The sequence below is a fragment of the Harpegnathos saltator genome, unplaced genomic scaffold (assembly GCF_003227715.2).
Source record: "Harpegnathos saltator strain DR-91 unplaced genomic scaffold, Hsal_v8.6 scaffold255, whole genome shotgun sequence".
NCBI classification, from domain to species: Eukaryota; Metazoa; Arthropoda; class Insecta; order Hymenoptera; family Formicidae; genus Harpegnathos; species Harpegnathos saltator.
In genome coordinates, this window is record NW_020230045.1 from 2,279,667 (window position 1) to 2,302,422 (window position 22,756).

A 22,756-nucleotide genomic window follows, 5' to 3' on the forward strand; every position below is an offset into this window, starting at 1 on the left:
AGAGGGACTGATCGCGCAAGGTCAGAAGAAGGTCACAGCAAAGTCACAGCACTCAGGGTCAGCTTCGAGTCGCGACGAGCGAGCTCCGCGCTGACGTCCATCACGTGTACCGTGTGGCTGGATGCCGTTGCCGCTGACTTTGATCTTCGAGAGGTCCGCGTCCGGCACGACGATGGCCTGAAACGGCGAGCCTGGCACATGTTGCTCGTTGAAGGTGATGTTGATGCCGTAGTCGCCGGCCTCGGTGGGCAGATAGGCGACGGAGCAAGTGCCGTCGCCGTTGTCCCTGCAGTTGATCGCGGCCTCGCAGGGACCCTCCACGGTTACCCCGAGGCCACCCTGGCCGGCACCGCGCGTGTCGATGACGAATTCGGCCGGTTTGTTCACCACGCCGCGGGAGAGACCCGGCCCGGAAGCTCGCACCTTGCCCGGGTCGGAACCGTGAACGCAGGTGAGACGATATGGCTGACTGGAGATCGGCTCGCCGCCGAAGCTGATGCCCAGCAGGTATTCGCCCAGCTCGGTGGGTGTGAAGTTCACCAAGTAGCCCTCGTGAGTCGGCACGACGTGAGCCTTGACGCGATTGCCGGACGGGGCTGTGATCGCCACCTGGAAGTCCGCCGCCTTGCCCGCTTCCTGCGTTATCACGCGGAACTGCTGCAGGCTGTTCACCGGGGCCGCTGCGAGGACGTTTGCGGGTTCTCGTGGTGAGCCGCGGTGCGTCTCTTTCGCTTGTCCGCGATTACGGGGCGACGGCCCGTCACGCGGCCGGACGTCGCGTCGACGTTGCTGGGGGAGATGCCGCGGAGATGAGATCAAGTGAGATCGTGCAAAATGGAACTGAATTTGGATTCGCCGGAATCAGAGAATCTCCGGGATTTTTCTTTCCAGGCTGCTCCTCTACTTGAAGAAGCGAACTGGAATGTTCACTAAACATCGGAAAAAAATCGGCGGTATCAACCCGGAAAGCGAGTCGAATACTTTTCCACGCCGCGAAAGCCTGAAGTGTCAGATTTGAAGTCTCATGTGGACTTTGGAATTTTTGAAGTTGTCTGAAATTGTTGGAGATTGAAAAGCATGAGCTTCGTGCTTCTCCACCTCCAAGCAATCCCCTCGAGCGACTTTCTGCGAACGGCAGCATACCAGCAAAGACGACGGAACGTCCGTCGCATGAAGTTACGATAATGGTTAGATCGCAAGTATTGGATATGCATTGACGCGCGAGGAGAAGCTCTGCTTGCTGTAGATATATAAAAGCCCACAATGTGCGTGTAAATTATAGGTGAACGTTCCTGGTGTGACCTCCCGCGATTATGAAGCATGTTTCATCTAAAAGTGCATTCGACTGCGACAGATACATTACTTAGCGTGCAACTCGCTATTATCGTCGCAGATGTCGTTTAGGCATCGATGTGTGGCCGAAGAAAATGTCCCAGGTTACAATACCAAATGAACGTCCTGTCATAATCGTCAATTAAGATATGTCAATTAGTGGCAATAAAATAAAAGCAAAAAAAGAGACGCGAGAAATCGTGTTACTAAAATCGATGTGTCGAAGAATTGAAGGAGTGTTCATTGTATTTGGGAAGGAAATCCCCTTCGGAGATTTTTGTGTCAATCGGGAAAAGAAGACGATTCAGATGTTTCACGAGATTTCTGCGAGAGTGTACGTCGTCGTTCGTTCGTGAGTTTTTTGCAGCATCCAACCGATGCCGATGGAGTCGCCGCGTTGCATTTCTCCGCGAGGTAGATTCCAGGTAAAGTTACGTGGAGGACGCGACGCGTGGAGCCACCGAAGTGCAATATTTTTAGACGAAACGCGAAACTGTGTGTGTCAACCGTAAGGAATTCGCAAGCGCCGCTATAATTAAACCATCGCTTCGCGCTCCAGCGAAACGTCTATCCGCGAGGAGACCTTGGCGGCGCGTATTTCGAAAATCTAGGCTAGATACGACATCCGACGACCGAGAGGTGCCACCGGGAAGAATATCGGCCGTACGACGACGTACGGAGACGAGAGTTATACTCTCAATGATCGCGCCGGAAATGAGGATCGGTTCCGTGCGTGCGCGCGCGCGCGTGTTCGACTTCGACGCGATTTATTTTCGGGCTAATGCAACCGCCAAGGCATCCAAGCGCGAATTCTTGCGACTTTAGTCGTGAAAATAACCGCGCACATTAATCCTCCTCTGATTACGTTCGTAATGCCGTTCTAAAAATTTGCATCGTGCGCGAGAGAGAACGAGAGTTCCCTTCCCCCGTTTAATAACCCAGATCCTCTCTTATGACGGTGGACAGTTGCCAATTGCGAAAAAATGTCTGCGATGAAGCTTCTCGTAGTTGAAAAGGATCGGACGGTTTTACGTATTGATTAATTTACATGGACTAATTATACAATAATTATTGGCCACTGATTGATCGAGGTCGCGCAGTTTGCCGTATGATTCCCCGAACCCCCGACACCTTATTTTTTTATATTAAAGAGAATATTTTCATGATACTTCGTATACAACAAAGTGTCACGATTCAATAACGTGTATTAAAAAAAAATTCACTGGATTATCAAGAAGATTGATAGAACACATTGTAATCAAAAGTGAAAGTGGAGATCATACTCACTTGGTTCCAGACCATCCACTTTGACCTTGGACACATCCACGTGAGGCTGAACGTTGACCTTAATGGGACACTGGGGTACCTTGAGGCCGCCGTAGTTGAGATTCACCGTGTAGTTTCCCGGCTGAGGCGGCATGTAATCCACGGTGTACGTGCCATCCTCATTGTCCGTTAATGAAATCGGAAGTTCGCGGCCTTCGGGACTCAGCATTTTAACGTCCAAATTACCAGGTCCAGCCTCGCGACAATCGACGTTGAAATGCGTGGGTGTGTTCGACTTCACACCCTTCTCGAGGCCAGGACCGAACGCGGAAACCATAGAGGGGTTCAAAGGTGAGGCTACTTTGACCCTGTATGGAGACTTCTTCGTGGCTACTCCGCCATAGTTTACCTGGAAAAAAGCGCTTTTATATAACTAGACGTCTTTAACATTTCTGTTCTGACCTAGGAATATTTTTCACGCGCGAACGTGCAAGCAATTATGGCGCGTTAGAACATCGAAGCTCTGACCGTACCATCACGACATGTTGGGAACTGGACGTAGGTGTATAATGCGCTTGAACAGTTCCATCCCGCTTGTCGTCTAATCGGAGCGGAACTTCTCTTCCATAAGCATCCTGGATGGCGACTTCCAGAGCCGCTTGGCCAGCTTTCTTCGCGTCTATTGTGAAGTGCGTCGGCTTGTCTCTCGCAACGCCTTCCAGTTGAATTCCTGGACCGTGAACCTCAACCTACAGAGAGCCCACGTTCAATTCCAAAATGTCCCTCTCATCGTTCAAATTGACTCGTTAACAAGAATAACGCTATTTTCAATCTCTAAATCTCATTAGTGTTAGATTTATCGAAACCTTATTTTCTGCAATGTTGCACACCTTCCTGCTTCGCAGAATTTACCGGAAGAAAGTGCGGGAGATCTAAAGGAGTCTACGTATAAAAATTATACGGATTTCAAGAACTTTGCTCATCTTCAATGCATCGAACGAATCTCAGGATAATAACTTCACAACCAATGCACATTTTTAATTTAACAAAGACACGATGAAACGATCACCAGCGACAAATTTACCTTCTCGGGGTCGAAGTCGGTCTTCGGCAAGATGTTGGCAATGTAAGGCGACTTGGGGATGTCCTCGTTATCACAGAGGATATGGATGGCGTATTGACCCAGTGCGGTGGGCAAGTAGGAAACATCGGCGGTTCCGTCGCCGTTGTCGTGGCAGTCTATCTTCGCCTTCGACGGGCCCTCGATGGAGAAGCCGAGGGCACCGGTCTCACCGTTCGTGTCGACTGTAAATTTCGCCGGATGGCCGACGATACCGCCGTGCAGACCCGGTCCGAAAGCTCTGATGGTGGACTCCTTGTAAGGACCGACGTTGACCTCGAACGGCGACTTGGGGATCTCCTTGCCACCGTAGGTGATCATCACCACGTGGCGGCCTTCCTTGATCGGCGTGTAGTGGCATTTGTAGGTTGTGGCGTCAGTCTTGGACATTCTGCAGCAATTCAACGCGCATAGATTAGCATCGCATCGCGCTCTGATCGGAAAAAGTGGCTCAGAGAGAACGAGAGATCGCGAGTCGAAGGAAGTGGAACTTACTGCACAGGTCGATTGACACCTCCCGGCCCGATCACGCGAATATCCGGCACGCCCTCGCCGGCGTCCTTAGTGATCACAATGAAATCGGCAACGTCTTGGACGCGCACGCCGGTGGGCAGCAAGCCGCGTCCATAGGCCCTGCATTTCTTCGCGTCGGAGACCGGCGAGACGTTAACACCGATCGGGTTGCCGGGTATGAGCTTGCCGGCGAAGAAGATGTTGACGGAGTGCAGCCCCATCACCGGCGACACGTATTCGCATCTCCAGACGTCCGGCGAGGTCTGGCGCAGCTTCACCGGAACCGTGGCTTTGCCGCCCTGCAAAGATTTAAACGTTCAATGAAAACGTGGTCTTCTTCAAGAAGAAGAAGAAGAAGAAGCAGAAGGAAAAGAAACCGCTTCGACTTATACCTGCGGGTCCAAGATGATGACCTCCGGTACACCGCGTCCGGCGTCCTTCGTGAAGATGTCGAAGAAAGTAGGTCTGTTGATGACGACACCTTCCGACTGCAGGCCAGGTCCGCTCGCAGTGACCTTGCTCGGATCGCCGGCGTGACCCTCGACATTGACGGTGTACGGGCTCTTCGGGATCTCTCTGCCGGCGAAGAGCACCTTTACCTTGTGCGGGCCCTCTGTCCTCGGCGTGTACGACACCGAGTAAGTCAGATTCCTGTCCTTGTTGAATCTGATGTCGACCTTGAAAACACAGTCGTATTTTCAGGACGAGTGCGTGGATACAATAATGTTATTAGACACGGAAAGTAGCGACGACGTTCGTTCAACTTGCGCCACGGTGCAAGTGGTGTGCGTGTGTGTGTGTGTGTGTGTGTGTGTGTGTGTGTGTGTGTATGTGTGTGTGTGTGTCTGTCTCCATCGAGATGATACGCAATCGCCGCCGAGCTACACAAATAGCCGTTACGTCACACGTTCTGTGGCGTAATTATTCGGCCCGTGCGATAGGTATCTCCCGACTTCCGTCACGACAATGGGCGTCATTAGCACGTACGCACAATCACTTGATATTAAAACGGCACACAGGTTGCTCCTCGCGACTCGCGAGGAACTTTGTAAACCCTGTCCCTCGCGATGACAAAGAAAAGAGGACGTCTTCGTCCAGCGGTAATTTTATTCAACGCTGTCTATGGGGCGGCTTTCGATCATCTCGGTAATCCGAAGCGAGAAATGAAATATTGCCGGAGTATTTCTCTCAATTAAGGTCCACCGAAGTCTTTGTCATCGCTATCAAGGCTATCATTATCATCTTCATTTTCTAGCTATAATTAAAATTGCAGCTTTCACTAGACTCTTCAAAATCTCTTTAAAAATGGAGAGATTTTACGAGAAACTCTTCGGCATCTGGTTATTCTACTACCCTTAACGTCCTAATTATATTATTCCAGTTACTGTGAATTCCGCAATTCCTTTTAGATTTAATCACTCGCGAAAATGAAAGCTTTTTTCAGATCGCTGCGCAAACTTGTGTGCAAACTTATTGCTCTGACTTTTGGGCATACATTTTCATGTTGAGCTTCTCATAGTGTACTTATTGTCTCTTACCGGCAGCTTGTTCCCCTTAGGATCGTCGACGGTGACGTCGACGTTGCCTTTGCCGGCCGAGAAGGTCTCCACGGTGAAGTTGGCCGGCGCGCTGACAATCGGGCCGTTCGGCTCTATACCGGGACCATAAGCGCGGACTCTGAGCAGGAAAACAGCGTGAGGAAAAAAGGGCGACTCGGCGAGTCCAGCCGACGGCCGCACAATGTTGTTACATCAATACGTTAAGTAAATCCAAGTTTGCCAGATGGTTACAAGCGTTGCTTTGTGCTACGGTGTCGCACGATTTCTCTTTCTCTTTCGCTCTTTCTCACATATACACATACACATACACACACACACACACACACACACTCTCTCTCTCTCTCTCTCTCTCTCTCTCTCTCTCTCTCTCTCTCTCTCTCTCTCTCTTTCTCTCTTTTTTTCTAGACAGATTTGCAAGCGCGCTTTTCTGCAGACGTATGCGCGATATGTATGTACAGAGAAAGTAATTAATTAATTAATTAATGGTATTATACGTGGAAGAAAGAGAAATAAAAAAAGGATCTATCTATCCATCCGTAGGAGGAACACAGAAGATGAAGAATGAATGCGATTATGCGATCAAACACCGTCGTTCTCTCCTCTCAACAAATCCGCAGTTCGTGAAAATTCGTCAGCCGGCACAACTACTCTGGCTCATTTGCTCTAATAGGCGTTCATGTACATGTGTATGTACAAAGGAGCGATTAGGAATGTCGGATGGCACGGGGTTAAAAAAGAGGATTGGATCTCTCAAATGCTACGGCCAAGGCAACGGACATTAATTGCGCAAAAACCGTTATACGTCAAAACATGATCATTGCGCGACTTACCGCGGCGGAGGGATGCTGCGACCGAGAAATGAAATAAATGGATTAATTAGTCAGTAACCATACCAGGAATCTACGCGCGTCTCTCATACACTTCTACTCTCGCGTATTGCTCATCAATACGGAAGAAAACGGTCGCTTTGTTTCTTTATTCGTTTACTTCTTTTTGTTGCATTACGCGAGGTTTTTCGCGGCGACACTTTTTTATGTAAATTTTAAACGAAAGTCATGCTAGATATAACTGAAGTGAGAAATAATAAACTCTTTGCCGATAGCCAAGCAAATATCAGTGACGGAGCGAAAATTAAAAAAATTGATGATTTGTACATCAAAACTCTCGTTTTACTTCAAATATATCCCAGAGATCGATGACTGTGAGAAAAAGTTAAATAATGTATAGAAAAATCTTGCAAAAAATATCTATTTCATGTAAGACAAGTTAGACGCTCGCTTATTCAAGTTCAATCAAATGTTCTCAATTTTCTTAAAAAAGTATATTCTCGGCGGAGGATACGAAATATATTTTCGCGGCAACAATTCGAAATGACGTTCAACAATTGACTCGAGGCGTGCTTACCTGTTTGGATTCGTACGGGGACGCAGCGGAGCACCCGGTTTCAATTTCGCATTGGGATATTGAGATAAATACGTCATCATTGACATCTCGTCGATGTTCGGATTAACCATTTCCTCGGGTTTGATAAGCTGCAAAGAATACGATTAAAAAATTATTGTTTCATATGAGACTTTAAGAGAAATTACTTTTTCATTATACTATAAAATCTATTTCTTAATTCTGATCACCTCTCACAATATCGACACCTTCGATATTAAAAAGCGATTTTCAATGTGGCGATAATAATCCGTCGTACTTCTGCGATTAATCTCAAATTGAAGTAGAATCAGATCAAGAGTCAAATGAATAATATTAGAAAAAAGATTTAACTGATGAAATGACGAAATCATTGACTCGAGAAAATTTGGATAAAAGCTGACGTCACGCAACATGCCTGAGGGATGTTGAGCCAATCGTCAGCCAAGCCCATGGCTTCGGACGCATTCTGGACCGCATCCTTGGGGTTCCAGTCCTGCCAGTCCGGGCAGAGACCAGGTGCAACCGCGTCGACGAGGGCGCCCACCGCGCGACCGTCGTTCCAATCGGAGGTGAAATTTGTGATTGGCAGATCCGGCACTTTCGATTGAATCCAGTGCATCAGTCTCTGCTTCGGCGTGGCACCCTTGTCTTCGCCGTCGTCGCCGTCCCACATGGGCATGGAGATCGAATAGTGGAGAATCAAAGTCCATATTAGGCCGAGGATCAGCTTCAATTTGCAATCTACGATGTCCGATGAATCTGCGGAAGATTGAAAGAAGAATTACAGGAAGAAGAAATTAAGCATCATCCACATCATGTCGGAACATTGGCCGCGCGACTCGAAGCGCCGTGTTTGTTTAAATCTATCTCGACTCTGCGTTTGCTAGAAATATTTGGCAGTGCCGAATTAACGAGTCATTGTTATCCATTGATAATGGAACAATCTGATATATTACATGGTATTATGAAGATATTAAATTGTGATATATTATTATAATAATATGATTAGAGTATCATAGGTAATTTCACACCTTGATGATGATTTATCTTGTTTCTATGAAATATGGAAGAGAGGCAGAGAGAAAAGAGGCAGAATTTGGCCAAGAAAATATTTTGTTATATATTTTCTCATGAGTAATGTCTCTTCCTTTCGCAAAGAGACTTCAGCGATGTTTCCTTCCTGTTGCGTAAAGCCGCATTCTTCATCCTCAGATCGATCACCGCTCAATTATCCGATGTGAGTAAGAGCGAGTGGGCGTTATTAGAGAAACATTTTTCCGCGTCGCGTTTATGGAGACAAGAGCCGGCCAATATTCCTTTATGCAGATTTTCAAGCGACGCTAATGAAAATCGCGATGCGCGAGGTGTTTGCGCAACGAAAGTGCTAACCGATATCCTCGACGCGGTGATTCACACATTGAGCGAACGCCAGACGATTGTATATACCTACGTATCCTTCGAATTATGTGCGGAATGGTATCAATTATGATTATAGCTGGCGCACAATCATGTTTTGTCAGAGTAAATCGTTAGACCCTTTACGAAAAACACACAATTAGCAATTAATATTTCGTGAATGCGGAAATTTTGTGCCAAGAGAAAATCATCGATTTGATCTCTTACACACGTGATAGTCAATTTTGATACAACAATCTCTCATTAATCTCGAGAGAGTGATGTGAATTTAAGCAGCGAATATATAAGTAAGTCTTCGTTGATATACACGATCACGTAAAGGCATTTACGTAATCCTTATAATTAATTACTGAACCATAGTTAACGAAGTTATGACATGATGACTTGATGAATTTTGGTAACAATGAATGTAAAATTTTAATCTCATTTCACATATAATATAATCTCCGCGTCATTAAGACAGTGAGGTTAGGGAGGCGGCTTTTTCTTTTTTACGTGAAGATTTTTATTACGACGTGCGAATAATTTTCTCGCATAAATGTTTCCGCTGCCAGGAGAAATCATGTCTCGTTAGAATCATTATGACTCGTCGCATTTTTTTTTTTTTTTTCGTCGCGCCATCTCCTTGACGTATCCTCTGCTGAAGTAAAAAAAGAGGTGGAGATCTTTCGGGATTATTAACGTCGACGATGCACTCGGTCGCACGAATTTAGCCGAACGTACGACTCGCCGCGGATATTTCTGGCGTCCAACGGCGTTCGACATTGTCTCAGTGTTGACGAGGTGTTGTTCGTGTGACGGGGGATCGCCACTGGTGACGATTCATCCGGACTATTTTCAGCAATTACTGAGAGCTACCAAGTGATGTCAGCAAAAACGTAGTTAACATCGTGACACGCAGACCGGCTAAGCGCCAGCTAATTCACCCCGTGTGACGCCTCCGAGACGGTCTTCCGAGATTCTCGAGTGTTCGCGCGCGCTCTTCCGCCCACGTAACGTCACGGCCTGCTCGTGACAAACAATCTGGATCGTTAAACGCGCGATTTACGGTAAAAGGGGCATAAAATTTCCTCCGGCGAGAGCGACTGATTCCATCTCGGCGTTTCTTTCCCAATTTCAACGTGTCCCTTCTCATTATTCTCATCTTCCATCGTAAGAATAATAGAGTTCACTGATAAGAGCGATAAGAGCGGGAAAAGATAAATATTGTATATTAGCGCCTTTGAAATGTGATCGTCGCCGAATCATCAGTATTACCGGTATTGTCAGTATTTCTAAGTGAAGTGACGTGTTTGCGCAGAGGCAACGACAATTTTCGATCACGCGTCTTCGCACTTTGTAACGTTACCTGCGCGGCCGCGTAGGTAATACGGCGCGTAAAAAAAACGACAGAGAAACCTGAGACGCTACCCTTTTGTTTGTGAACACTCGGAATGGATACCCATTGTCGAGTCTCTCCTTCGAGTCGCAATTCGCTTGACCGCGATGTATAAGTGCACTCGTGAGTGCACGGGCGAGCAGCGCGGGGAAAGTCTCAGCACGCGACGAGATGTGCTCAAAGCAACATGAGGCACAAATATCTGAGACAAAAATTTCGCCGCTGAATTATTCGCCTCCTTCGTTCTTCGCGGGCCTGTTTAATCAAATATAAGTCCGTTAAGCTTTCAACTGTCTATTCAAACGTGTGATTTTACGAGTCCGCACGGAAGTGACACTGGGCGTCATTTCACGCGCTCGCTGTCAGCGTCGCACCATGTGCGACACACGTGATTTTTACTCAAGATTTTCGATTCTACTTAACGACGTCATATGTATGTGTGTGTGCGACAGTGAATTTTTCTCTCTATATTTCCGTGGCCGAGCTAAGTTCGTTTTGCACAATTTTGACAATTTTCATTCGCGAGGCTAGACGGACGCGCGAAAGAATCGAGGTTGAGCAAATCGCTTTTTGTATTGCACTCGCGCGTTCTAATTCGCTCTTGTCAGTGTCGCATCTTAATGAGCGATAAAAACAGACAGGCCAATTGCATTCCTGAAGATACTAGGTAATGGACATGTTTGTTTCCAACGCTATAGATCTTCATAGAGAATAACTGTTGGTAATCGGGCACGACGGACAGCTCGTGCTTGTAAGCCAATTACTTGCAAGTGTAATACGCTGACAAACACGAAGACGAAGTTTTACGCTATTTTACGAGATATTCATTTGCGTTATTATTATCGCGGTGGTGTTATTAGTTGACAATGTTGGTAAACAAGCGACGTGGTTATTAATCTGCTCCCGGTAATATCTCGTCGCGTCGAGAGAAGAACGATGAGTTATACCTAGCGGTTATAAAAAAAAAAAATTCATTAAAAAAGAGTTACGCATGTGAAAGTTACATCGCGTGATACTATTTCTGAATGTGTCGACAGTACGATCGGCATTCGACCTCAATGATTCAGCGCAACGAATTCCGACGTTACAGTCGCCCATATGTTCAAATAAAATCAACAGGTGAATCTCCATTAAGAGAGAGCAAGAGAGAAAATCACAGCTGTAAACGGCGTGATACATGTATAACCAGATATTTTACGCTTCCGATCGACGAAAGGAAGAGCAGCTATCCATCAACTCATACGTCTGCTACGTAGTTGTGATTTTGTACCTTCACGGATTCAAGATCAATTATTTTTCGTAATCAATTACTACTTTCGTACGTGTGTGATCGTCGCACAAGTAATAGCTGTTAATGTAGAATACCTATACAAGTTTCTATTACAGAGTTCGTGTAACAAATCAAGTGTTCCAACATCCTCCACCTATTCTAAAAATTAATAAAAAAAAATCGCAGGAATTGAGCGAACGTATAGACCGTCCCTACGGAATAATAAAGTACATCCCGGTAATATCTGGGGGATCGAAGGATTTTATCGTTCGTAGAAGGGTAGTAAAAGATTTATTTGGTCGTCACGCGCGCGCCTACCGAACGACCGTTCGTACCGATGACGTTTACTGTGAAACGGTGAACATCAAAGTCGAATTCGGTGACGTAATACGTAAATACACTATCTAAGCATCATAAATATATAGCATCGGCGTGTCCTGGAATCTTCCAACAGGAATCGAAGGGTTGCAAATTCCGAGAACCCATCGTGTAAGGATCGCTCTTAAAAAAGAAGAGGTATGAGAGGAAAAAAGAACGAGCGAGCGAGAGGGAGAGAGAGGGGGGGGGGAGAAGGAACCGATAAAAATCCGCAGGTCTAGAGAGGCGGGCCTCTTTATTACTCTTTCATCTGGCCGACAGTAGTTGGAGTGATCTATTCTCGGACGGGAATCTTTGTTGTGTAGAACGAGCCTCCGAAATGGATCTCCGCGAGCGCTGTTTCCGGCGGCCAGAAGTTTGAATTAGAGAAGAAACACGAGGAGATACACACGAGTCGAGGATAGGATACACCGACTTTTCCAATCCTTAATCCCTTGAATTTCCACCAGCAATCTCTCCGATGAGAAGGAAAGAGCCTGGTACAAAAATAGCGAATTGCATCGCGATTTGCGAAGAAAAAGAATCCCCTCTCCAGCTGAGAATACCTTTCGCAGCTGCTTATTGGTCCTCTGTCTTACGGCAATTGTCGAGAACCGAGTTCATTCTAGCAAATACTGATAATTCCGACAATACCTGGGAACTATGCGCGTCTCACTCTGACTCGTCTAAAACACGCTGGTGAATTTTTCCGATGTATCCCATCTTTTCCGTGACGATTCATTCGATGATCTCACGTATGAGAATAATGCAGCGATTAATAATTTGTCAGACAATATTATAAAGAATGCCTCTCGATTTTTCCCCAATGTCAAAGGTGATATTAAAAATAACCCGCTCGACTCGCGCGCCGCTGCTGAATCACTCGTTATTCTAATATGCAATTAAAAGCCCGAGCTCGCTCTCGAGCGTACACTTGCCAGTGCGTGACGTTTCCAACGACAAGTATCCCATGGCGAGTTTAGACGATGACGTCACTGATCGCTGAGAGATTACCTCACCGGGCGGAGAGGATGCCAGGTCGGACCTCCGCCAATACGATCCTTTCTTTCGATCAACGTGCGTTCGATCGACGACGTCGATGACGACGACGTGTCGGCGAAACTGCATCTCCTCGAAGGCAAATTTCACGCTTGCTCCTTTTCCACGTGGTCTTTTTTCTTTTTTAATGTTTCTATCCGTATTATATTTTCGTTGGTCGTGGAACGCGCTCGAGACTTTGAGAAAGCATCCTTCGCGAGTTTTATCTCAAATGGTGGGCGAGACACGAGTCTGACACACCTCGGAATATTTGTCGAAGATATGTTCCTCGCGGGCTCCTGAAAATGAGACGGGCAAACAGAGATTTCGATAATCGCCGGTACCTCGAGTTAACACGCGCGACGAGGATACACGCTCGCGCGGCGATTATGGCAGGAGAACACGTTTAATGTCAAGGTTGCGTCCGAGGGAGAAAGTAATATCGCTCTCGATACACGCGCCGCAAATTGCGCGCGGAAATACTATAATTACTCGGACAGCGTCGTCGTTTCTTTAATGTTTACGGCCTTCCATCGGCCGTTATGTCATATTGACGGTAAATATCGACGAAAGCTTGGGGGTTCCCAGCACGCTGTTTGTCAAGGAGGAAGAGTACTCGTGGAGAGAACATACCGTAGAAAAATTTCAGGAAAAAATAAAATATCTTTTATTGATTGTCGTTTCTCCTTTTCTTCTTCGTTTTGTTACAAACCAAAGTGCAAGTAAATTATAAATCGATGACGCAAATTTCGGTACGAAAATGTACATTTTGAAATTAGATTCTTATAAATTAATATATAAATTAATAAACAAGAAAATTCGTTGGCTAAACGAAACGAAGAAAAGCAGTGAAATTGATCAAGTTAGATCAAATTCGATCTCGAGAATGACTTATCGAAGAGATGACTGCTTGAAAACAGCTGAATCTTGAGTCCGCAGTTGGTGACTCTTGCAAAAGAGTGGTCAAAGTTGGCCGGCTGAGGCGAAGAAACCGGATTGAAAAATGTCACCGAGAGATCACTTCCTCTCGACGACCACAAGGCACGTACATTCGATTAGTGGAAGGGAGGAGAGGGAGGATAAGAGTCGGCCACGTAATGAACGCGAAGACGTCCGTGGTACCAAGGCGAGCGTGACCTTCACCCGATCTACATGGGTCTGCGCCTACTTTCCTCCTTTTGCTCGTCGTCGGGCCCGGCGCTCCCGAACGGGTTTCACGGTGCTCCTTCGCGTAATAGCGCGAGCGTGGCTTCCGCTGATATCTGATGATAACTGAGAGGCTTGAACGCCGCCGGTCCTGCGGTTACGTCTCGGCCGAGATTGCAACGGCCCGAACACGGACCGTATTAGTCTCTCAAGTGCCGATGCGAGCTTTTTTCTGCAAAGTCCCGAGCGTCTCGCAACGAGGCGAAGCAAAGTTCGCCGAGTGCGAAGGCACTCAACTTCGGCGCGGGTCCGAGTACCGAGTGCGAGTGAGGAACGATCGCTCGATCGGACGAACTGAAGACTTTCGATGCGTAATGAAAAATACGCTGGAACAACAGTGTCCTTTTTCCTTAGAATTCATCTTAGAAAAATTCCTAAGCGCCAACTTAGAGAGTAGTCGACAGCGTGAAGGACGGTGAATGCCATTTATGGAATTAAGATAAACGCGTTTTGTCGACACTTTTAATAAATATGTAAAAGTCGCTCGGGTGGTGTTTTCTCTTCTACTCTGGACGCTTATAGACGCCGGCAATTTCGTCGCAAATATTCACCGAAGCCATTAATTCACGTCAGCGTGAGCGATTTGTACATTCATGAGCTGTATGAAAGTCTCATTATATCTGTCTGTCTCCCTATCAATTTATGGATCTATTCGTGTGCTTTCGGGGCGATTAACCAATCGGTATTCCTTTTTCTCTCGTGAGAGAGAATTCTGTAAATTTGGACGAATATTCTATGCTATGCGCGATTTCGCGCGTTCATATTCACCGGCACGGTGTCTCGCTCCTGCAGCATGACAGCTGCAGGTTAGAGAACGCCGTGACATCATCGTTGATATATTCAATTGCGTCACGACCAGTCAAGCTTCTCGCCCAAGGATGCGACAAATTGTAATGTGACGACGCGACGCGAGGCGACTATAATCGCCGGTCTTTCAGTGCAAATTTCAACTCCCGATATAAATATGCGATCTTGTGCTTTCTCGGACAAGTGACTTCTCTCAGTGCAGATCTCGCAGGCCGATGTTTTATTCATCAGCTACGTGTAAAAATAGCGCTTGCTTGTACAATGGGCGCGCTATCAGTCGAGGCAGCGGTTGGCTTCCTCCACTGAATTCTTTTGCCAACAAGTGGTTACAGACACGTGGTCCGACCGATAGCGCAGACCCGACGATCGGCTTTCGCGTCGCAGACTTCGCGAGCCTCGTGACAGTCATCTCGCTGTTTGATTTGCCGTCAATTCCGTGCCGAAATTCGCGCAAACTGTGCAACCGGTGATCCTGTCTCAACGTGTTAATACTGATAATAATATTACAACTCTCCCCCAAAAATACCCCCTGTAAAAATATGTTCCAAGGTCCCGGAGCCTCTTTCTATTGTTACTTCGTTTATTCGTCTTGCTTATTCGTCCGTTTTGTTCACTTTTTCTTCTTTTACGGCCGGAGCGAGAGCGGATGATATCCGTTTGTTCAACCGTGAAGGAATACGTGAACGGCATTACCCCATCGCTACTCTCTCTGGTTTCCCGGGGTAGCCCGGGCGAGCGTCATCGATCCACAACCCTCTCGCTGTGCTCCAGAATCGCTTTTATTTCGCCGCTCGATGCGACCGCGCACTCGAGAGCGCTTGATCCCGAATCCGAAAGCGGCGGCACGCAAAATCATCCCGCGCATCATTGTGCATCACTCGCTGTGCGACCTCGTTCGGAGAATATCTCGCGACGTACGCGTGATTTTGTCATTTACAATCGGCCGACGTTTCTCTGTTCCTTTCCCTCGGGTCCCGCAAAGATCGAGAAGATTAACATGTTCGTTCTGTAAAGCCGTGGAATTAAATCGATGCGCCATCGAGGAGCCAGTCATTGCACTCGGCTCCTTCTTCCTCCCCGACTTTGTAATCACGATCGAACATCGATTGGATCTTTAATTTCGCCTCGGGGAGTTGCGGGAGCTTATCCGTGTGTTATCAGTCAGATCTGCGTTGATTCTCGCGTGAGTGAAACGCGCGCGGTTAATTATTTGCTGACTCCTATCTTCAAATTTCGCCGACTAATCACTCCTCGCTCCTGCTTTCGGCTACATTCGCGTCGTGTAAATAAGCGCATATTTGCGACTAATGTCGCAGATCTTGCGTAGCGCGGTTACTATGTTAATACGAAGTGAAATAAATGCGGAGCATAAACTTGTAAATCTCGCATCCGTAGTGGCGGCGAGTAAGCGTTATATCATTATATATATCCCGCTTCATAGCGGGAAATGAAATATTATACACTATATACGTGGAGATTTTAAAGCTTAAAATATATCTCGGCGAGGTATAGTCGGCGAGAGACGCGGAAGCGTTCCGCGTGATTTCCTGCTCGAGAGAAAAAAACTCGGCCCATGTAACTGATTTTCTGTTATCTGGAGACTAAACAAAAACTCGGCTGTAGAAACAGACGGAGATTCTTGCAGGGGATCTTTTAATCTTCTAAGGTAACTTTTAAATTTCAGTCAAGCGTTTCGAGTTGCTTCAACCGAGTTTCACGTGGCCATATGTTAACACGAATATTTTCAGATGAGAGAGATACATCGATGCTCGTCATTAGAATTTTATTCGGCCTCGATTTGTCTCTGTTCTCTAAAATTTTCTTCTCCTTACGGAATCATGCATAATGCATCGCGCGTAATTTGCTTTCTCTCAGAGTCGACATTTACTTTTAAATGTGGCCTTCTTGCCCCCGGCCCTCCCCCCACTTCTCGTCGTTACTAATCTCACTAATTTGTTATACAATTTGTTATTCAGACAGGTCTGAATAGCTTATGTATCGCCTCTTTGACTTTCACCGAATCCTTTTGGTGATTCCGTTATTTTACTTTGAATAATTTCTTGTCAAGTGCGACACGATAATCAATCTTCGATATACCATCGTAGTATTAATTAAATTAATGGATTAGTTTATTAGTTTATTCCATTAAGACTAAGAATTAAAAATGTTCCCCTCGTTCTTTGAGAAAGTATAAAAATTGTGAAATATTAATCCTCATAAACAAGTAGAACTGGCCAAAAGTTAAACTCGAAAACTAAAAGTGGATTTAATAATTTGGGAGCCACTGAGGCATGCATCGAGATTAATAATAAATTATAATAATATATAATAAATATACATGTGTGATAATAAAATTTCTAAATAATTTCACATACTAGCAAAAGCCAAACAGACATTTCTCTCGCAAAACGAGAATAGACATAAAATTTTATTTACATTTCGACGCGCGAAAATCATAAATGAGAAAGTATCTTTCCGCAATATTTACGTTCCTAACGTATCACTTGGTATCGCTTGACACCGCTTGACATCAATATGACTATAACTTTTCAATTTCGACTTGATCCTAAACAAAATCCAATTTAATATCGATCAATCTGATGGATTCATCCTTAATAAAATTATTCTCCCGAACTTGTTCTCTCAAATTCTCGAGAAATTTACGGTTCCTCACGAAACGCGGAAATCCGAGGATCGATGAATCCTATCTACGCAAAAGCTGGTAGACGACGCAGGCTTGACCTCGTTTCTCACGGTAATCGTAACGAAAGCACGTGGTGGTGTTTACGCTTTACTCATAAGTAAAATGTCCAAAGAGCGGCCATAAATTGAAAACGAATCGTCGCTGCGCTACGAATCCGCGCGATACGTAAGAACAAAGATGTTGCTGTCCTGATAATTCCCCGAACATTTATCACTTGCGAATCGACACTACAAGATACTGGGCAGCGTTATCAAGCGCTCAAACCGTGAATTGCCTAATTATGAATTTCTCTTCATGTCACTTTACTCGAGCTTAATCATTTTTTAGTCTCTGTAGACTTTGGATGGATAACAATATCAATCGTGAGAATCGTGAGAAATGTCTTAACAAATCGTTGTTTCTTCGTCGAATAACTATCCTCGCGAATGATAAAAACATATATTCTATCATACATCACTCGCACTCTGATGATTAATTCAACTTTTTCTAAGCAGGCGCGGAGAGAGAGAGAGAGAGAAAGGGACGAGTCTATCTAGGTGCGACGCGAGTGCTGGTCCAGCAGCATGCACAGCGTCGGGGCTCGCTCACTCACCGATATTGACAATCCTGATGCCCTCGTCTTCCAGGAATTTGAGAGCGACCGACACGTTCTCCAGCTTCTGCGAGCGGAAGGTGGGCCTCTGGTTATGTTTCGGCAGCCGCTTCTGCGCGAGCACCTCGATGAGGCTCACTAGCCGAAGACCATCGGACAGGTCGCATTCCAGATCGCCGATGTGCTTGTTCACCGCTTTCAGCCGCTCATTCGCCCACCTGGTGAAGGTGTTCTGCTGGATCCGCTTCCATTGCGCGTCCTCGGCCAGCTCGCGCTCGAACATCTCGTCCTCCTCCTCCTCGGCGGAGTTCTCGCACTTAACTGACTTATCATTCTCATTCATTTTATCGGCCGGTCCGCTGCTACAATCTCACCAACAAGGCTGGTGGGGGGTGCGCGCCCCTGTGTGTGTGTGTTGGTACCTGCGAATCATAGTGTTGGTAGTCGCCAGCGCCTGTCATTGACGTGGATGGGACGCGTTGGTATTGGTAATTCGCGAAGTAGCGATGGGCACAACTCACGTCGGTTCAGAATTTTCAAGTAAGAACGATGCACGTACACACACGTCGCCGTTGTGTGATCGCTATGAGCGTGAACGGAAAGAGAAAGAGAGAGAGAGAGAGAGAGAGAGAGAGAGAGAGAGAGAGAAAGAGAGAGAGCTTATATTTAGTGTATTTGTTGATCTTGAAGGCTGGCCTTCGGGTTCGCGTCTTGAATTCGGATCTTTAGATTTAGTCGAATGTGTATACATGGTGCTGCAGCATTTTCCGTCAGTAAGTTTTACGAGTAAAAGGAAGAAAAAAGTAATGTAAGAACAGGTCATTCAAAGTTTCATGAAAAAAGTTTTCGTAAAAAGCGAGAGATACGAGCGATGAAAGATTTGCTATTAGTACGAAGCAAAGTAAGAACAGGTGCACGATATTCGTTTGATCTATTTGATGTGCGAGTTATGCTGACTACTTGAGATCATTGAATGTGTATGTAACTCCCTCTTCTATCATTACTATTGTTACTTCGTACCGAGATCGTTCACAAATGAAGAATTTATTTCATTTGCGGCTCCTAATGGGAATGGTCGAAACTGCTGTGAGAAAATATTAATAGAAATTTCCTAAAGAGTTTATCTGATATTATAAGTATCATTTAACAATTATCATTTAACATTTTTGTTATAATTGTTTGACAAAGCTTCAAATCACATATTTATGTTTACGTAATATTTTTCTTATTTTTACTCATAGAACGTATTGACGAAGTTTGACCGGAAAATCCTGTCTGTTGTTTAAATTTTTCTTTTCTCTCTCTCTTTCGTCTGTATTTAATTTCAATTTCGTCCGTATATAAATTTTTTTCTTTTTTTCCTTTATATTTCCATTAATATATTTATAATTGTACACTACCCGGTATTCTCTCCTTTTTAAGTAAGTTTCCACCTATTTCTTGTTATCATAGTATCAAAAAAATAAACAAATGGCTTAAAATTATCCTGACCAATTGACGTTAAATATTTTTCCTCATTTGCGAGCGTTAATATTCTTCATTTATTCGACGCAACGATGCTCTTCAGCAACAGGCGTCAATATCGCTCGAAAGAGCGTCGTGTCCATCACTAACGCAAGTACGCACACCTGTACGACTGTCGCAGAAGAGGTGGGTATCGGTGAGTCTACCTGCGGTCCGCACGTACGTGTGCCGGCGAATGGCGAATCGGACGCACGTGTGGATGTGCGTTTGCGCGTGTGCGAGCCGACGCTGACACGAATCAGCTGGAGCGACTTCTTTCCGCGCGATCCGCCGACCAGTTGGCGAAGTCGGTTCACCAGCAGAGATTGTACTTCGGATTTGAGGATGCGTTAATCGAGAGGAGCTTTCCTCGGGAGCGATTTGCCGTCTCCTTGAAGCGCCTTTTCAGGGTGGTCGCTCGTCCTGATTTGCGACGATCCACCTGCGAAAACCTGTCGCGATTAAAGGACTGCCGGCGGCCGAAGTGATCGAAGAACAAACTTCGAGCAAAAATAGCAATGTCATTATATGGGATAATATTCGAGCAATCGCAAACTGTTAATCGATTCGTATACTTTACGAGTAATTTGGAACAAGCAAATCATGTGCTAAATCTGATCAATTTTTTTTTAATGAAACTGGAAGTTGTTTAATCTAAAACTATTCGCAAAGGAAGTAAAGGATCTTGAGTGACGAGGAGAAAACCGCAAATTCAAACGATGGAAGACCCGGAGTATTTTTCGCTGGTAGAAATCTGATTTTTTACGGTTGAATGCGATCGATCGAATCAATTCATTTGAATCTACAAAAACGTGACGAATCGATCGGTCTCGCTCGAGTGGAAGATTCGCGCACGTGATCGGACCAAGCTGTCCCGCCTCAACATGACTTACATTCGGCCTATCCATAAATAAAGCGTCTAATTATAAATTCGGAGGAAATTACTCTCCCGTGCGTTTTTCTTTATTTATATACACGCACGCTATATATTTGCATGTATTCCTTAAACACAAAGTTGCGTCTTGCTCATTGGTAAAATATTCAAATCCAAGTCCCGACGGGGTTGAGATAAAAGAAGACAATTACGTTGATTGGTTGGCAAATTCGTTTGCGCGTTTTTCTCTGGACAGATCATCCATCAGGTTTTCCGTACATAATAGAAAATTAATCGGATGTGAGCTAAATTACGATTCGCAAAACACGGCGAGATGCCAAGATATTTTTGGTACGCGCGCATATATGCGACTTTTTTCCAAGGTCTGATATTACATCTGAAAGGTAAACTCCACCAACGCGCAAATATTGTCTGAAAGCCGAATAAAAAAACTCTGACGTTTCAGAAAGTGATCTCTCACAGAGGGAAAGTGTAATTCACAAAATCACATCCGGCTATAAACACGCAATTGCGTAAACACGGTTAATAATAAACACGGCGCGATACAGTCGTGCGAAATACATTCTGATTTAATGTATCTCGGCGCGATAGGATACGAAATGTTTCACTGCTGCATTAGAAAATAGGAATTTCTATACGCGTCGCGCACTGTGAAAAATGTTTGTTCTTTTCACTTGTATATACACAAAGGTATATACACCGCGTCCTTTAAGGCTGTCGCACAGTGCAAAGATTGACGACGAAATTCTCGTTGATATACAATTGATGTATTCGCGTGTATATTGTTATCTAAAATTATCTTTGAATTTCGTCACGACAAGCGCTGACGTTCAAACATAATTTTTTATCTCGGCACTTCGAAGTCAAGAACAAGGTTCGCAACGCCACTTCATTCGAGTAGGCGTATAATTCGAAGCTGTCATCGAATCTAAAAACTTCAACGACGGCTGAATTTTCTTCACGCATATTTTTGTTTTTATACTGAAAGACATGGAATATGTAGATAGATCGTTCATAATAAATAACTTATTTGATATATTTCCAAACTCTCCGAGAGTTCACTTTGTACCTTCAACAAAATCAATTATTTAAATCCGCATGTGCGGACACATAAAGTCGGTAGAATTCGAAAATTTTGAAACAAAAGAGTATGCCACTCCATCAACATCCGAGCGTTCGATGTTCCAAAATGATTCGAAAATTATCACATCACGCACAAACTTATCCGCCCATTTGAGAACATCTTTTACCTCGCACGATCGAGCGATTCTGCATCAGCGGTCCACGATAAACTGTCGGCGAAGAGTCGCACGTCGTCTCTCGGCGCTCCTCCGAAACCGCTCAAAATCTTCCCCGCACTACCGTCCTCTAAAAGCGAGTTGCAACGATCGCGAGTGAATTACAAACCGGTCAGGGCAGAAACGAATCTCGAACGTGAACTCGCCTATAAATTACACGCGATTGAATTAATATAATTCCGCGAATGCAAACCTTTCTCTTGCGCAGTATAGATATATAAATTTCATTGCCGAGATAAACAATTATTAAAACTGATGTTGACATCTTGTGACAACGGAGAGCAGAGGAAATATCTCGCGACTTGACAAAATCGCCCCGACACATCTGAAGGAGTACTTTTGTATTTCCTTAACAGAAATTTTGCCTCACCGGCTCGCGATTGACGCGGTATTAATTATCAGAAATCTACAAATCATGGTAAACAACGATCGCTCGAATGTTTAAAAAAATTCAGTAACGCGATACATCCAGCCGAGATGAAGAAATAATCAACCAGATACCTCGGAAAAACGGAACGGAAGAACAACCGACGTCACTTCAGGAAACACAACACGACATTGTTCTTGCTCAAAAGTGAGTAGTCACTCGTTTATTATTTCATCTCGATCGCTCATTGTTTTTTTCCACCCGCGCGTCGCGTTGAATGACGTCGGTTGTTGCATAAATGCAAAAAAAAGGAAGGAAATCAACGAGTCAACCGCGACTAACCGATGCTAACCGTGCAATTATTGATGCAGTTGGAACCGAATGACCCACCGGGGGGGGGGGGGGTTGTCACACGCACGTTGTCACGTCGAGGGATGGCAATATATCCGGATGTCGCGGGAGCGGCGCGACGCTGGCTCAATCGGATGCACGGCGCGGTTCGCAAGCGATTACTGACGTTTACGCCGCTAACCGGGAGACGAACACGCCGAAAGAAGTTACTCGGACTCGTCAAGTTGTCCAAGAATAGTACGCGCTCCCTCGTCACCCCTGCGAGCGAGGGGCAGGGGGTCGGTCTATATATACACGCACACGCGTCGGGCCCCCGTCGATCCACCCCCCTCGAGACGGACGCACGCGTGGAAAGAGCGGGT

General features: G+C 45.4%; 1 protein-coding gene across 5 annotated transcripts in view; it reads right to left on the bottom strand.

The window, feature by feature from the left end:
* cher (filamin A protein cher) overlaps positions 1–22,756 on the bottom strand; it is a 49,618-nt gene that overhangs the window by 26,365 nt on the left and 497 nt on the right. Inside the window, exons 1-13 of one of the 5 annotated variants that reach the window (XM_011137373.2) lie at positions 22,396–22,410; positions 19,651–19,925; positions 17,981–18,402; positions 7,628–7,971; positions 7,195–7,322; positions 6,621–6,635; positions 5,770–5,908; positions 4,624–4,908; positions 4,214–4,530; positions 3,683–4,109; positions 3,132–3,347; positions 2,620–3,007; positions 111–680 (exon numbers count right to left, since the gene is read on the bottom strand). In XM_011137373.2, the coding sequence (XP_011135675.1) occupies positions 111–680; positions 2,620–3,007; positions 3,132–3,347; positions 3,683–4,109; positions 4,214–4,530; positions 4,624–4,908; positions 5,770–5,908; positions 6,621–6,635; positions 7,195–7,322; positions 7,628–7,971; positions 17,981–18,323 (3,172 nt within the window). In that variant the 5' untranslated portion in view covers positions 18,324–18,402; positions 19,651–19,925; positions 22,396–22,410. Of the gene's footprint in view, positions 1–110; positions 681–2,619; positions 3,008–3,131; positions 3,348–3,682; positions 4,110–4,213; positions 4,531–4,623; positions 4,909–5,769; positions 5,909–6,620; positions 6,636–7,194; positions 7,323–7,627; positions 7,972–17,980; positions 18,403–19,650; positions 19,926–22,395; positions 22,411–22,756 lie in introns of those variants that run through there. The other 4 variants (XM_025299264.1, XM_025299265.1, XM_025299266.1 and 1 more) reach the window with 4 other exon arrangements.